The following is a 16,778-nucleotide window of genomic DNA, read 5'->3' on the forward strand; positions in this document are numbered from 1 at the left end:
GGTTCGTAGGCGTAAATCCATAATTAAAAAGAATCCAAAAACTGGAAGCTGATTTTATCATTTTATACCACGCACAAACACATTTTGTCTATCCTGAATTTCTAAAGGATAGTATCGTTGTTAGCTCTATCATTATGCAAAATAATTCTTACAATTTAACTGTCATTTATTTGTGACATGTTTTACGGTTGCCCATGTCAGTCTACAGTGTAAAGTTTTCAGATAAGAGATATTGAGCCACGACTCCGATGAAACAAATGTGAAAAGCTGCCTAAAGCTTGTCAGTTAGATTGAAACAACATTTATGTCATTTTGCTTTTTTACACTTTGTGTAAAGTCAGGTAAATATGTTTACAGATGTTTTATTTGATTTGGTAAAAAAATGCACCTCTATACCTTTTGGTTTTCTTTGAATGTCATATGGCGATTTCAATGATCTCATATTTGCAGCATATTTTAAGAACGGCCTATAACTTCACAATAAACTTGATCTGTATTCTGTTTCAACGTAGTTTGGTAAAGCGAGGTACTTGAAGTGTTCTCCTAAAAACGTTTCAACAATCGCAAATTATTTTCTTGTTAATATAGTTTTTTCTTTTTTTAATTTCTTAGGCCTCTGTATTTTACTTTGAGCTAATACGGTAAGGAAATGTTCGAGACATTCAATCGATGCTTTTTACGACTGAATATGTGAACACCAGAAGATTTTACAATGCTCAATTCATTTTACGTTGAAAACATATTTATGGAAGGATACTTGTTGATAAACAAACTACTTATAATATCTAATCTTATGTACAAAATGTACTTTATTTTTGCAGTTATAATTCGAATAAGAGGTAAGTAAGTCAAGTTATTAGATACAGGGAGATAATACCGAAAATTACTTCGACAAGCTACACTCATCTTCATCCAAGAACCATAATGAGGCACACCGAGCCCACTGTCTAAGTTAAAATTCCCAAAGGAAAACTATTTTTTGGCTCACTTGGTATTTTTCCTTTAACGGTCAATGAAAATTGAATCTAAAGAAAAACTTGTAGGTAGTATGAATGAATACATTTTATTATGTATCAAGAGTAACAGTAACAAGATATATAAATAGAACTGAGTCTAATGAAAAAAATAAATAACATAAACACATGAAAAATAGCAAACAAATAAAACAATTCAAAAATATTCATTGTTACGACACTAAACGTGCTCCACTTTTTTCTATTTCAACTGATGCACATTGTATAAACACAATAATTACATATCAACAGACAAGATTGTAGTTTCTTACATTCAACAGTTTCACAAGATTAAAGATATACATGCTGTATACAAGTTACAATACTTAGTGTTGAAATATGTTGGTACCATTGTCTATCTAAATTCTGCAATACCCTGAGATACAACTCTTCCGCCCTGCACACGTCGTATTGCAGGCCACACAACGTAATGAATGCAGTGTCCTTCGTTCTTGTATGGCTTGAAGATTTCCACAAGGTCTTCCAGAAGCATCGGTCTAGAATCATAATCAAATACCATTGGTGGTCTCCGCGTGAACATAAACCAGGAAAGCTCAACACACTTAGCCGAATATAAATTGACAATATTTTCTTGTTCTGTCCCTATCTGATACTCAATACTGTGCTCTTTCTGAAGCTCTTTCAAATGTCTGGTGAGAAATTCCTAAAATTTATTTTACAAATTGTTTATGCATTTATATAGTAATGCACGTAAAAAACTAGGAAACATGAAGTAAAACAGAGTGTTAATATAGTTTTAAAGATCAACACATTCATTAACATTTACAATGTACTGTCTGAGTAAACAACAACATTAAATATTAAAAATGTTATTTTACTGTTACCACAGAAAGCGAAAAAGAAACTTGGGTGACAAATACTAAACAATCATTTAAACTGTAAGTGAACTGTATACAACACACGAATTAAAGTTATTGTATCATAGCTCGGTGTTTTTTCTTAACAAATTTGGTGCAGGTAATTCGTATACACTGAGTACAGGGTGCGGTAACTAAAAGTGTGCAGGTATTTAATACCCGCACGCTAGTTACCGCACTGTTGTATAGGAATTAAACTATGCCAGCTGTCTGGAACAGTAGACAGAGAAGTGTATTTTATTGATTTTCTGCTCTAGCATTGGTTTATTTTACCTGGGCTTTACACATTTGTAAAGCAAGGATTTTAAGTACTCACTGAACTGCTGTATATGGCAATGTGGAACGCCTACAACTACCATATATGGATGGCTATGATACAAAACAGAAAGAACATTAAAACTCTCGGGTAAACAATTTATACTCGGGGGCTATGCCCCCTCGTACAAATCGTTTACCCTCGAGTTTCAATGCTCTTTCTATTACTTATCTGATGTATTGGCATATGCGTATGAGAAGTGATAATGATAATAATTATATACGATTAATTTGTAATCCAAAACAGAACTAAAATAACATATTTTAGCACAACATTTTATGCTTGTACCTGTTTTAGTTTCTGTAATACTTCAACCACAGTACATGATACAGTGTCATTAGGAAATGTTATGGATTTAATCTCAGAAGTTTTCCTCACATCACCTGCTGACAGCTGAAAAAAGTGAATTCTTCATTAATGGAAACTATTCATAACACAATGTACATGTATAAAACTTCCACAATTTTTGATGCAAAAAACCCTCACACATTCTGGTTGCATCGTCAGAACGCTCTGCTATATTAACAATTTTTAACAAAATCCGTTTGCCCTTATTTAATTCAAGCTACTTTATTACCGATAATGCATTGTGTAAAACAAATGTAATGTTACTGGAGCTCATCACTTTTTCTGATGAAAAATACATTGAAACGCAAGCTTAAGATCACATGTGAACAGAGATCAGAGTGTTATGAAACAGAACTAAATGCATTTCGGATTTAATCATTTATGGTAAATTAAAACCTCCCGCAAATGAAGACATCTTCCTAAGCCTGGTCAATATACACATATTTGAGCTAGTACTCATATGTATGTTTGCTTACCTTTAGAATTTCGCCGAGAAAATCGATGGTGTTTTTCATGCCGTTAGAAGGTTGGCAAGTAGTTAGTGCGTGGTAAGCTAGACTCCATTCTGTATCGTACACATGGTTTAGCTCTGTAACAATTTCTTCTGGTTTGCATTCATAACTTACTTCCGTCATCCGTTCTGATAATCTGAAAAATAACATTTTGAATGTAATACTTGTGTAAAGTTGTTGCTCTATAGTTTATATCGATTTTTAATTTACACCCATTGTAAGTAAGCTTTCTCGAGCTTTACGCAGGAAAATCTAAATTTGAAAATTTGAAAAGCAGTTTTATTTAATTTGGCAAAATATTATGTAAAACATAGGCATATAAAACAAATTATCTTTGAAAGACATATACGAAATTAAATACAAAATGTACGTTTAATGATCAATTTACATGTAACCAAAATAAAATGAATACATTTTTATACAACATACATGATTGAGATATCACAAGTTTTATGTTTTACTGCCACATTACTATCATAGTCAGTACTAATTTGATCGTTCAGACGGTCGTCTTTGTTAAGATCACCATTTTGAACATTGCTCTTATTTACTGAAGAATGTGCCCCGTTAGGGTCAGTGCCCAAATTTGTGTTTTCAGTATTGTCCATTGTCGTCTTTTGTGTATCGTTAACACAAACGTTGTCTACTACTTTATCTGTATCATGAAAGGAAACACTCTGTTGCATATTTCCTTTATCGGTGGATTTAACAACGTATTCCGCTTTTGTTTCATCAGTAAAATCTGTCGTTTTTGAAACAGATGTAATTGTGTTCTCTTGTTCTTTCAGCTCTGTTCTACTTTCAGTTTCCAGGCTGCTGTGGTCAACATTGCTAAGTACTTCGCCCTTTTGGCAATCGACATCAGTTTTGGTGATTTGAGACACACCTTCATCAGAAACAAGTCCGTCTCTGGTATTAGGTTTATCAGAGGCATCTCTAGTGATATCACTATTCGCTGCAATTGTTTCTGTTTCCCTTGTGTTTTCTGAGACTATTTCATCGCAAGCCTTTTCCTTCACTTTAGATGATTTAGTGTTCTCATTAGTATTTTCATTGCCTTTCAACACGTTTCCAGAAAATATTTCATCCGCAGCTTTTTCTTTCCGCTTAGATGATTCTGTTAGCTCATTACTATTTGCGTTGCCTTTCAATGTGTTACCTGAAGATATTTCGTCCTTGGTCATTTTCTTCACTTTTGATGATTCATTACAGTCTGTACTATTTTCGTTGCTGTATAAATTTGACTTGTCTTTGTTGTCTTTGTTGATTATTTCATTATTCTTCTTTACATCTGGTTTCGTGAAATCAGATTTCTTTAGGAGAGCGCCTCCTGTGTCCCCAATACATTTCTGTTTATTTATCTGCTTGTTGCGAAAGCTTGGTCGATGATGCACATTAACTGACGAAGATGGTGGTTTCTTTTCTCGTTTTGTTCCAGATTTAAATTTTCCGCTTGGAGCAACGTTTTCAATGAATAACGAAACCTGAAATACATGTTTTTTTTTCGTTGTTAGCTTCATTATTTTTGCATTTCGTTCACCCGTACCCTTAGTATTAGGTCATTATTTTCTTGGAAATATGCAATGTCATTATGGTCTCCAAATATTACTAAAGTATGATACGATGTGAGCATACATAACCTTTTTATTCAGTATTAACTGTAAAGATGTTATTTTTTTTTAATAAATTGGTTGGACTTTTGGTTTAAGAGAAACGAGATAAGAATGACAAAATCCAAGAAACAAAAATGAATAACTTTGTTTGAGAGAATACAACACCATCTTTCTTATTTCTCATCAATGTTTTTAGAACAAGGTAACTTGTGAAATGTCAAATGATTGAAGTACTAACTAAACAATAACCCTACCTGACCCATAAGGAAAATGTATACTAAATACATTAATATTTATCATTTTTAAACAGTTGAACGTTACATCTGACCGATTATGAAAATAACTCGCCGTCAGTGATTGTACTTGATGCAGCTTTACCTTAAAATCATCCAGAAAAGATGGGCGGATGTATCGCCGTATTTGCCTGTATTCATTTTCAGCCTGTGAACATTGTCTAACAGCTGCAATCCAGGCCTTCTTTTCTAAACCCTCCTGAACAGCGTCTAGGAAACGCGTGATTTTTCGCACGTCAACACGTGCAAGATCCCGCAATTTTTTCACAAGATTCCACACGTTACGAAATTCATTCGATGCATTAAACAGTATATCTTGATTTATATTATTTAAGTGATTGCCCTGTACACTGTGAAATAGATATTCCATACACGTCTTCTCCTCCATGTTTCTTCACTATATTTAACAGAAAACTTCTGTTTGGTTAAAGACGTAATATGTAGTTTGCAAAGCGCCCTTTATATTTCAAGATGATACATGTTTGATAGGCAGACATATACCTGATCATTTTGCTTCGTTGCAATTTAGTAAGGAAATAAGATACTTGCTTTTGTAACATTTTGACATTTTCATTGTATATATTTCACTTTTATTTCACAGTTATTGATCTAAAACAATGTGTTTTACAGAGCGATATGTATCAATGTCTTAAAGAATGTCATTTTATTAAAGTTCAGTCATTACAGATATAATATTCTCGTGTTGAGAAACGTGCTTATTATCATGTATATTTAAACAATCATTTAGTTTTGGTATACACTTACTATAGTTTCTCTATCAATGGAAAAAGAGATTGTAAGCAGAAAGGCTTTGGCCATTTTTGTTTAAAACAAATTGTCGTCTAGATGGGACATGAGAAATACATAAAGTTAAACATTAATAGATACGTTTCGCTATGTTCAATATACTTAAGTTGTTTGTTCCCATTATAATAAAAACGTTTTGCTATAGGATTAAATTATTATTTTTTGGTATTAAAGAATGTGTAATACAGTAATACTTTTATTTTAACGCACACATTGAATAAAGCCCTGAAGGGGCTTTATATAAAACGTGTGCGTTCATATATATATATGAAATTGACTTTGCCCTTCCCACCAGAAAATTCAGAAAGAATCCTGTTTTATCCTGTTTCAGTTGAAACCATGATCGCCGTATATAGGAATAATATAAGAAAATAAGTGCTCAAACACAGGTTTCGTTCAGATATGAGATTGTTATCGCAGAATTTTGTGTTATTGCTATCTGATTCGGCAACGCCTTAATATGCGTATAAATACAACAAGAGCTGTCGGAGGACAGCAACGCTCGACTATTCAACAGCCTTGTCGAAAAAGGGGCATAATATAGTAAATAGCAAAATAGGGTTATGGAACCTGCATAGTGCTTATCAGCTCATGACAGTGGACAAGTGTGTGAAATTTCAATCCATTCCCATTAGTGGGTACTGAAATACAGCTTACATATAAGAATTTAACCCAAAACTCCTAAGTTGGAAAAGGGGCATAATTTTGTAAAATGCGAAGTTGAGTTATTGACCCTTTGCGCTGCATGTCATATCATGACAAGTTTCAATCCTTTCCCATTAGTGGATACTGAGATACCAGCTTACATACAAAAACTTAACCAAAAATGTCTATGTTGAAAAAGGGGCATAATTTTGTAAAAAAGCAAAATAAAGTTATGGGACCTGCTTTGTACATGTAAGATCATGACAGTGAACAAGTGTGTGAAGTTTCAATCTATTCCAATTAGTGAGTACTGAGATACCAGCTTACATACAAAACCTTAAGCAAAAAATTCTACGTCGAAAAAGGGGCATAATTTTGTAAAAAAGCAAAATAGAGTTATGGAACCTGTGCAATGTAAGTCAGTTTATCACAGAAAATAAGTGTGTGAAGTTTCAATCCATTTCCACAAGTGGTTACTGAGATACCAGCTTACATACAAAAGCTTAACCAAAAATTTCTAAGTCAAAAACGGGGCATAATTTTGTAAAAAAGCAAAAAGAGTTATGGAACCTGTGCAATGTAAGTCAGTTTATCACAGTGAATAAGTGTGTGAAATTTCAATCTATTCCCACAAGTGGTTGCTGAGATACCAGCTTACATACAAAAACTTAACCAAATCGGGACGCCGACGACGACGCAGACGCGGACGCAGACGCATGGGCGAGTCCAGTAGCTCTACTATTCTATGAATAGTCGAGCTAAAAATGGTAACCGATGTGTTCATCAGCGTGCGAGCGTTTTGGCTAAATCAGTAAACTATTTGAAATTTTAGATACTGCAATTATAAACATAATAATTTTGAAAGCATTGTTGAATAGTAACTTTTAAAATAACAGCAGTATTTGTAAAGCGGGATTTGGAGTAAATAAAAGTATAATTGGGCCGTTCAATGACAAATCCTATATTAGTAGTGATAAAATAAAATATTCATGAAGAACATTCTTTTACCATTCAAATTAAAAAAAATTGAGAAGTTATTTCACTAGTTCAAGACTTATAATGATTTTAAGTAAATCTCCGAAGGCATTTAGAGACGTAACGTTAAGAACGTCATGAAAAAAGTATTACATTGTCGTGCATGGCGTGATTTTTCTTATCGTTCAACTAATGCGTACCACTAACTATCCATCATACATTTGAATATTTAGTAACCGTATAAGAAAAATAACATGGCTGTAAATATTTGGTTTCAACAAGGGATCTATACACATCAGTATGCTTAAGGCGCATGCGTGCTTCGGAATTCCGGTTGCCATGACAATACAAACAACGTATATTAATTTTGTAAAATATGACAGAATTTGATTTGCCTAAAATTACTGAATAACAATATTTTAGTTTCTAGTTTCTGTATGAACATAAGAAAAGCAATGATTTTTCGTTATTTAAACTATTAATTACGCAATAATTACACTAATACAGGTTTTCTCATGGAGTGGCCGAGTTATATCATTATCATCATTATTATTATCATCACTATTGTTTTTTTTATAATAATAGTATACTGCCTTCCACAAAATAGACGCACTGGATAGGAAGTGCCGAATTCTACACAACGTCATTAATAAGTCCTTAATAATTGATAACTGGTCAAGTTACAGACATGAATTGCTTAACATTTACAGCCCGTATGCGCGTCGTCCTATCGGGAATAATGTCGTAACACGCAACTACATCGTTAATTAAGCAGAACTGAAATGATTTGACTACTGATCCTTCAAAGACATAAAAATGTACACACCGAGTAAGACGCCCCTTTGTATCTGGCACACGGCGCTTAAAGGCAACGCTGGGTGACATGAAAAACCTGTAAAAATCTTGAAAGGGAGTATATACTCAACTTTTAACTTTAAGATTGTTCATCAATGCACACGGCGCTTTAAATATTTGGTTCCAGCTAAGTACAAGGTGTGAAGGCCTTGAAATGGATAGCTTATATATACTTTTAATGTACTTTAACCAAATGTTACAAGCTGTCACACGGATTGTAAAGAGCTTAGTTGCGACAGCTAATAAAATCTGTGGATCCTTTCGAAAGGCAGGCTAACAGGCCTTTGAACATTAATAACCAATTCGATTCAGCTTAACACGGCAGCTTAAAGACCTTAGTTGAGAATGTTAACAATATGTAAAAAGGGAATTCCTTGATGGTAGTGCTATTGGTAACCTTTCTAAGTAATTTTACAAGCCATGAGCTTGCACACAATCGCGCATAAGACCTTTGGTGACAGCTAATAAATCTGTAAGATCCTTGAAGAAGCTCATAATAATTTTTAATGTAATTAACAAATCATGTTTATCAGGGGCACCGCCTTAAAGACTTGTGCCTTGTGACAGCTAATAAACTGTAAAGATCCTTTGAGCTAGCATATACATAACCTTTTAATGTACTTTTAACAAATCATGTTTGCAGCTGCCACACGGCGCGTTAAGCCTTTGTTGGACAGCTAATAAAATTGTAAAGACCTTGGAAGGCTAAGGCTAATACAATAACCTTTTTAATGTAAATTTTAGCAAATCATTTTACAGCTGCCACACGGCGCTTAAAGACCTTTGTTGTGACAGCTAATAAAATCTGTAAAGATCCTTTGGAAGGCTAGGCTATATACATAACCTTTTTATGTACTTTTAACAAATCATGTTTACAGTTGCCACACGGCGCTTAAAGACCTTTGTTGTGACAGCTAATAAAATCTGTGAAGATCCTTTGGAAGGCTAGGCTATATATATAACCTTTTTATGTACTTTTAACAAATCATGTTACAGCTGCCACACGGCGCTTAAAGACCTTTGTTGCGACAGCTAATAAAATCTGTAAAGATCCTTTGGAAGGCTAGGCTATATATATAACCTTTTTATGTACTTTTAACAAATCATGTTACAGCTGTCACACGGCGCTTAAAGACCTTTGTTGTGACAGCTAGTAAAATCTGTAAAGATCCTTGTGGAGGCTAGGCTATATACATAACCTTTTTATGTACTTTTAACAAATCATGTTTGCAGCTGCCACACGGCGCGTAAAGACCTTTGTTGTGACAGCTAATAAAATCTGTAAAGATCCTTTGGAAGGCAAGGCTATATACATAACCTTTTTATGTACTTTTAACAAATCATGTTTACAGCTGCCACACGGCGCTTAAAGACCTTTGTTGTGACAGCTAATAAAATCTGTAAAGATCCTTTGGAAGGCTAGGCTATATACATAACCTTTTAATGTACTTTTAACAAATCATGTTTACAGCTGCCACACGGCGCTTAAAGACCTTTGTTGTGACAGCTAATAAAATTTATAAAGATCCTTTGGAAGGCTAGGCTATATACATAACCTTTTTATGTACTTTTAACAAATCATGTTTACAGCTGCCACACGGCGCTTAAAGACCTTTGTTGCGACAGCTAATAAAATTATAAAGATCCATTGGAAGGCTAGGCTAATATATAACCTTTTTATGTACTTTAACAATCATGTTAACAGTTGCCACACGGCGCTTAAAGACCTTTGTTGTGACAGCTAATAAAATCTGTGAAGATCCTTTGGAAGGCTAGGCTATATATATAACCTTTTTATGTACTTCTAACAAATCATGTTTACAGTTGCCGCACGGCGCTTAAAGACCTTTGTTGTGACTGCTAATAAAATCCGCAAAGATCCTTTGGAAGGCTAGGCTATATACATAACCTTTTTATGTACTTTTAACAAATCATGTTTACAGTTGCCACACGACGCTTAAAGACCTTTGCCGTGACAGCTAATAAAATCTGTAAAGATCCTTTGGAAGGCTAGGCTATATACATAACCTTTTTATGTACTTTTAACAAATCATGTTTACAGCTGCCACACGGCGCTTAAAGACCTTTGTTGTGACAGCTAGTAAAATCTGTAAAGATCCTTTGGAAGGCTAGGCTATATACATAACCTTTTTATGTACTTTTAACAAATCATGTTGACAGTTGCCACACGGCGCTTAAAGACCTTTGTTGCGACAGCTTATAAAATCTGTAAAGATGGTTTGGAAGGCTATGCTAAATAAACAATATAAAACTTAAAAGTCTTTTCACGTACTTTTAACAAATCATGAATATACAGTAACACAGATAATATAATATTAATAGATGTCTATTTCTATAGGAAGAAAGTATAATGAACTGAACAAAGTATATTCACGTTCTTAGAACGCCGACCCCTAAAACAAACCTGAAATAGATATCCAGACACAACAGGTTCAACAAAGTAATAAGGCAAAAGAGGACAGCATAAATACATCAAAGGAATGCTATAAAAATCCGGGCTGAAATGACATGCAAGAACAAGTATCCCTGGACTTTTTAATAAGAACGATAGGTTTTTCATTTATCAAATTATTGTAAGGTGGTTTAGACTATGTATAAAGTAGAAAAAGTAGAAAAATCATATTTGCTGATTAAAGATATCTTAATATGTTTATTTCCTAAGTTTTCGCCCAAATCCTTTTACAGGCCAAAATATGTCTTTACAGAGTATTCATATACACTACCGCATCATATCTTTTCATGTGAGCTTTTATAGCATTTGGACATTGCGTAAACAGTTACGATTACATTAGTAAGTGGTGCACACGCTTAGTTTATCGATAAACGAGCTTTATATAGATATTTAGGCAATTAAGCAATGAAATACATAGCGTGAATTTTATCTTGTTAATCATTTAAAACTCATAGTAAAGTCTTGCTGATACTATAAACCTTTTCACAAAGTATTTACATATTCCTTATTATCCTTGAGCAACACCTTGACATAAGACAGGTCCTTTTTTGTAAATTCTCAACACAGGCCATACCAGGAAACGGATATTATCACCAGATTTAGAAAATGGCCGATATAAGCTATGATTAAAGTCAATGTTTTTGTCTGGTTCAACAATGTCAATGTGCAAAGGAGGGTCCTGTATCACCATCCTCCATGTCACAACAATACACTGGCGGCTATAGCTGTCAATATAATCATCTTTCTTTACACCATACCGTCGGTGAATTACTGGCAATGTCTTTGTAAGAAACGACTGTAATGTAGAAGAAACAAAAATGGTCCTAATAAAAATATTTAGTAGATATACTGAACATGAAATGTGATTACTGGTTTAATAAAAGATTATCTTGCATATAAGCACATATTTTGTTTGTCATATAAATATGGCAACGTTATTACACAAATGATGCGATATAACCATTTGTAAAATCACAGAAAATGATAGTTTAAATGACAGACCGACAGTAACAAAATTGATAATCAACGTTTATTAATTAAAGAAATATATTAACACTTACGTCTTGTAGTCGTTTCACTGATAGATCAGATACTTCTTTACGATATTGTAGCATATGTTTGACATTTCCAGTTCTGCCGAATATATCCTTATCATACTGTAAATGTAATGAAATTAAACATTACCCTACTAAATTTCTATAATGAACTTGTCCATCTTTCAATTTGGACAGTACCATTAACTGTTAAAAGGGGTGATTACCAAAAAGATACTGACTGAATGGCGAACAGTGCAGATCATGATCAGACTGCACGGATCGAATGTGCAGGCTGATCATGATCTACACTGGTCTCAAAGGCAGAATCAGTCGTGTCCAGCATGATAAGGGTTAAAACATGGTAAGGGTTAAGTGTTTGTGTTTGCATACAACATCTGTTAATCAGAAGTGATAATTATTGCTATTGAAATACTAGTAATATAAGTTTACATCATACAAAGGCCACATTAACTGATTATTTGACTTGGAGGTAATGTTACAGAACAATTGTTCCTTGTTAAATTGAATTGCTGTAATGTAAAGTGCATTTCCTTTTCATTCCAGAGACATTAACTATGGGACATAGTATTATACTTCAAGATTCAATGACGAGAAATTTTCAAAGAACTGTTTTCATGACCGATAAACTAAATCAGTACCAAAATATTTTTATATACTTACCAGCTTCAGAGAAATAAGTTTAACTCGAGCAGAATAAATATCCAAAATGAATCTGAACATTAAAGCGTATGTTGTTACAACAATAGCTGTCTAACCTTTGTATATTTTCCGTCTGTAACAATATTAAGGGCTGCATGCTCGAACTGTAAAATTTGGGCTTCGGCTTCGTCTATACATTCTTTGTAGGCTTCCTAGTAAACGGTATTGCAAAATTTCTTTTAAAAGTTTACTGCTATCACATTAATGGTCTCTTACCTACAACGGTTACCATGATCAGATAATACTTTAGGAGTGTAATATTTGCAAAAGTATTCTGGCATTTTGAAAATATCAAAGTTTATAGTAAATGTATATCTACATAAGATAGCTAGAGTCGCAACATAGAATTTTACTGAAAACGGTACATTTCATGGAATTTTATCATACTTACGAGGTAAGTAAATAAGAAAAGGCACGGAGCTATGAAACGTGGAATTTATGGTATTAATGATTGTATCAAACACGACGTATAGAGTAGACATCATTCTATAAGACTAGATAATGGGGGAAATCGTGTACAATAATTTTCTTTTTAGAATGTTTTTTCCCTGTAAATCAAATGGCTACAACATGATTCAAAGAGTTTAAGTGTTTGGATATACTGCAAGGTAAACATTTCTTGGTGTACATCTGAATAAATAAGAGAATTATGACTACCTGATGAGAAAATACATATCAAATAATACAAAAATAGACAAATACAATAGCGGGATAATACAGAAAAAAAGTACAGAATAAGCATATACACCATTCACATAATGCATAACTAAAATACAAAAATAAATACACTGATGAGATATGAGAACGCAACAAACATGCCTGAATATTTTTTTTTACTACAGAAAGCATCATCTTAAAATGTTCAACATATAAACATCTCGATACTCTTTACCCATTGTGTTAATTTTACAGTCTGTTGTGCTGATTAAATATGAACACAATGGGTATAGAGTATCGAGATGTATATGTGTTGAACATTTCAATGTGATGCTTTTTGTAGTAAAAAAATATATTCAGGCATATATTTGTTGCGTTTTCATATCTCGTCAGTGTATATACAATATCGGCATAATACATGACAGATATGACAAAAGTAAACATTTACAACATTTAGAAAAAGCATTACCGTAAGGATGTAAAGCAAACATTCTATCGCTGTTTCCTCTATAACAGCAGCACGTTTTATTGCCGAGAGTGCGAGCTTCCACTCATTTGCATACAGAGACTGATATGCATCAGCGATACGTGAAGGCCGGTTTGGGTCAAATCCGTCTGTGTCGGCTGCCTCTTTAACATTTACATCTTTCCTATACATTAACATATACATTTTGTGTACATTGTATTTGAGTAACTAGAAAAAAGAACAAAAAGCGAAAATCGAAATATATATTTTCAACTCCAACTTTGAAAGAAAGTTAGAATGTGGTGTTCTAAGATAACAAAAGCAAAATCTTGATTATACACGATTCTTTGAAGAAATATTTTGTCTGAAATTTGATATGATATGATAATCGATGACAGCTAGTAATTATATTCCAAAACAAGACATTAAAGCAAGTCAGATAATGCAAATATACCTCTCATTGACAACTTCGAGTGCATCTTTTAATGTTCTTGGTCTATTGTGCATTTGATTTGCGTAACTTCCTGGATAACCTCTAGAATGAAGTTCAATCGCTGGTCTATTGAGAAACGTTGTCTTTCTCTCCGGCCCCTGTTCATCTTCATCCGGTGTGCGGGTAACAGTCTTGGATTGTCTACTTGACCCTGGCGATGTTGTTTTATGTGACACGATTTCCTCTTTCAAGGCTCGTATCTTTGAAGAATCTTTCTCCGCTTTTTCTTCAGAAAAGGCGCCTTCATTTTTAAACATGTACTTGTCCGAAGTAACTTCTTTCCATGGCAAGGCTAGTTGACCATTTTCACTGGCTTGTCCTCTTCTACCATGGATTTGTGCATAACCCAGTCTCTGCATTTACCAATATATCTATTGAACATTTAGTTCTTTTTTTTTGCATTCAGTATCTAATAGTGCAATTCTAATAGGTACTGTATATGTGCTGTCCTCACTCTGCCCTTTCTTCAATGTTTCCAAGCTGTCTACTCTTGTATTTTGAGTTTTGTAGAGCAGGACATTTGGTACTTTATGTTGAAGACTTAAACTTATGTGACATTCCATTGGCCATTATTGCTATGTGTGCATATGAATACTTGCATGTCAGTTATAAATATTGTTCTACTGGAGAAAATTAGTATGGTATTTATCAAATAATTAAAACCTTTTCGTTGTTTTATTTTTTTCTGATTTACCACGGTTCAGTGTTCAGATGAACCGCACGAAGTCCTTGTTTATTTTCACTTTAGGAATATGATTATAATACAATCTGTAAAAAAGATCATTTGGAAGCAAAGAATGCAACCAAGAATAATAGCAGACTCGGTTTGATTGAGTCTGTTCATGAGGTATAACCAATGAAAATTCGAAAACTTGTATGTTTTTATATAGATTGTATGTATATATGTATATAGAATGTACCCTAATTATATACAATAAGTTACTAACCTGACTGTATCCAGTTATTTTTGTTTTATTACTCATGTATTCCTGATATGCTCTCTGTGCTCCATTCAGCTGGTCCCTAGCCTGGTTCCATTCTTCTCTCTCAGCATGGTACAGTAGTGTTTTTATAAAATTCACTTTCTGCTTCTGGTCATACGTTAAATTAGACCTTATGCTTTGGTATTCATCAATGGCATCAAATAATAAAGGTTTTATATCTCTTACATTATTAATAGTAAGATGAGCGAAAAGCATTTCTAGTTTTCCAGATATTTGATCATCCATATTCGCTAAATTTTTAACTCTGAATTTATTTCATATCAAAAAGCGAAAGTCAGGGCAGAAAATTATTTAAGTTAAACGAGCTCTTTAAAAGTTGGTTTTATTTTACCAACCATATTTACTAAAGCATTAAAGAATCAGTAATTCTATACAGCAACCCAATACAGCAAGACGGCCTTTGACACATTTTAAATATAATAAAAGAAAACTTAAAATGCGATAAATATCAGAATTCGGTCAGATATCTTGAAGTTCTATTGACAATTATGGATTACCTGTGATTCATAATATAATAATACCATAAATGTACCGCCCTAATATTTACAATATCTGATTCTGACCTTGACCTTTTTTGCTAGATAATTTGTTATATTGGTGGGGAGTGAATCATAAGTAAACTGTGACAAAAGTGATAAGTGACAACAAAACAATCAGAAAATTCTGAAAATTATCATAAGTGACGACTGAACAATCAGAAAACACTGACAAATATGATAAGTGACGATTAGAAAATTACAAAACTCTGACAAATGTGATAAGTGACGACTGTATAATCAGAAAACTCTGACAAATGTGATAAGTGACGATTAAATACTTAGAAAACCCTGACAAATGTGATAAGTTACGTCTGAAGAATCAGAACACTCTTTCAAATGTGATAAATGACGACTAAACCATCAGAAAACTCTGGCAAATATGATGTAACAATTCACTAATACATTATGGTAGCATGATTTAATAACACCAATCATCGGCTAGATTTACACTATTATAGTTATTTCTTCAAAGCAGTTTTGTATCATTACATGTTCTTAAAGACCCACAACAACCTGGTGAGCTACCTCCGCCCGGCACACATGAACTTCAAAATTCTGATGGAACCATATTACAAGCTGACAGGCGGACAATTTAAGGTTCTTCTAGAAATAATGTGTTTTTACACCTTCATCTGTTAGCACTCTTCAGCTTGTTTTATTCAATCAATCTCTATTCAGTGATTTCAAAGTTTAAAAAATAAAGCCAAATAACAATCTTACACTAGAAACAAAATGTGTCGGAAACTTAACTAATAACATCAAGTACTGTGCATACTTTTACATTAATTCTATGAAATGTTAAGGCATTAAACACATTTATTTTAGACTACATTATGTTACTGTAAAAGCAGTATAGATAATGTGTCATCTTTTTTACAATAATGAATACACGAATGAATACAGTTATATTGTGGTGGCACTAAACCCCAAACAAACCAACACATCTTAATGTCTAATGGTAGAGCGTATTACTTACATGGGAGTTTAATAGTTGAGATAAATGCAAAGTATGGCAAATGTATATGTACAGAATCTAAACCATTTACATTTTAGAATGAGTTTAATTAATAATTATCAATCGTGACTTCAGTTATCTACGCGCCTGATAAGCTGTATCTGTGGGTACTTGGCATG

At 33.4% G+C, this 16,778-nt stretch overlaps 2 protein-coding genes across 2 annotated transcripts; both read right to left on the minus strand.

The window, feature by feature from the left end:
* Positions 1-1,044: 1,044 nt before the first annotated feature.
* LOC123558968 (uncharacterized) lies at positions 1,045-7,114 on the minus strand. The gene is made up of 5 exons (XM_045350793.2): positions 5,059-7,114; positions 3,497-4,551; positions 3,032-3,203; positions 2,496-2,600; positions 1,045-1,677 (listed from the first exon to the last, which is right to left on the minus strand). Exons 1-5 carry the CDS (start codon positions 5,359-5,361, stop codon positions 1,369-1,371), a joined length of 1,944 nt encoding a protein of 647 aa, XP_045206728.2. The 5' UTR covers positions 5,362-7,114; the 3' UTR covers positions 1,045-1,368.
* A 3,472-nt stretch (positions 7,115-10,586) lies between these two features.
* On the minus strand, positions 10,587-15,331 carry LOC123557135 (uncharacterized). Its single transcript, XM_045348418.2, has 6 exons — positions 15,049-15,331; positions 14,063-14,454; positions 13,612-13,792; positions 12,542-12,637; positions 11,790-11,885; positions 10,587-11,524 (listed from the first exon to the last, which is right to left on the minus strand). Exons 1-6 carry the CDS (start codon positions 15,328-15,330, stop codon positions 11,237-11,239), a joined length of 1,335 nt encoding a protein of 444 aa, XP_045204353.2. The 5' UTR covers position 15,331; the 3' UTR covers positions 10,587-11,236.
* Between the last annotated feature and the right edge of the window lie 1,447 nt (positions 15,332-16,778).

The sequence above is a fragment of the Mercenaria mercenaria genome, chromosome 5, assembly GCF_021730395.1.
Source record: "Mercenaria mercenaria strain notata chromosome 5, MADL_Memer_1, whole genome shotgun sequence".
Lineage (NCBI taxonomy): Eukaryota > Metazoa > Mollusca > Bivalvia > Venerida > Veneridae > Mercenaria > Mercenaria mercenaria.

What these genes read in the sequence shown, in the direction of transcription:
- LOC123558968 (XM_045350793.2), bottom strand. Translation starts at nt 5,361, where the DNA reads ATGGAGGAGAAGACGTGTATGGAATATCTATTTCACAGTGTACAGGGC. An exon ending in CTTTTCTGGATGATTTTAAG is followed by an intron (nt 4,552 to 5,058) that starts GTAAAGCTGCAT and finishes CATGTATTTCAG; the next exon opens with GTTTCGTTATTCATTGAAAA. An exon ending in TTCTCGGCGAAATTCTAAAG is followed by an intron (nt 2,601 to 3,031) that starts GTAAGCAAACAT and finishes CACTTTTTTCAG; the next exon opens with CTGTCAGCAGGTGATGTGAG.
- LOC123557135 (XM_045348418.2), bottom strand. Translation starts at nt 15,330, where the DNA reads ATGGATGATCAAATATCTGGAAAACTAGAAATGCTTTTCGCTCATCTT. An exon ending in CTCGAAGTTGTCAATGAGAG is followed by an intron (nt 13,793 to 14,062) that starts GTATATTTGCAT and finishes GTTAATGTATAG; the next exon opens with GAAAGATGTAAATGTTAAAG. An exon ending in CAGACGGAAAATATACAAAG is followed by an intron (nt 11,886 to 12,541) that starts GTTAGACAGCTA and finishes TTACATTTACAG; the next exon opens with TATGATAAGGATATATTCGG.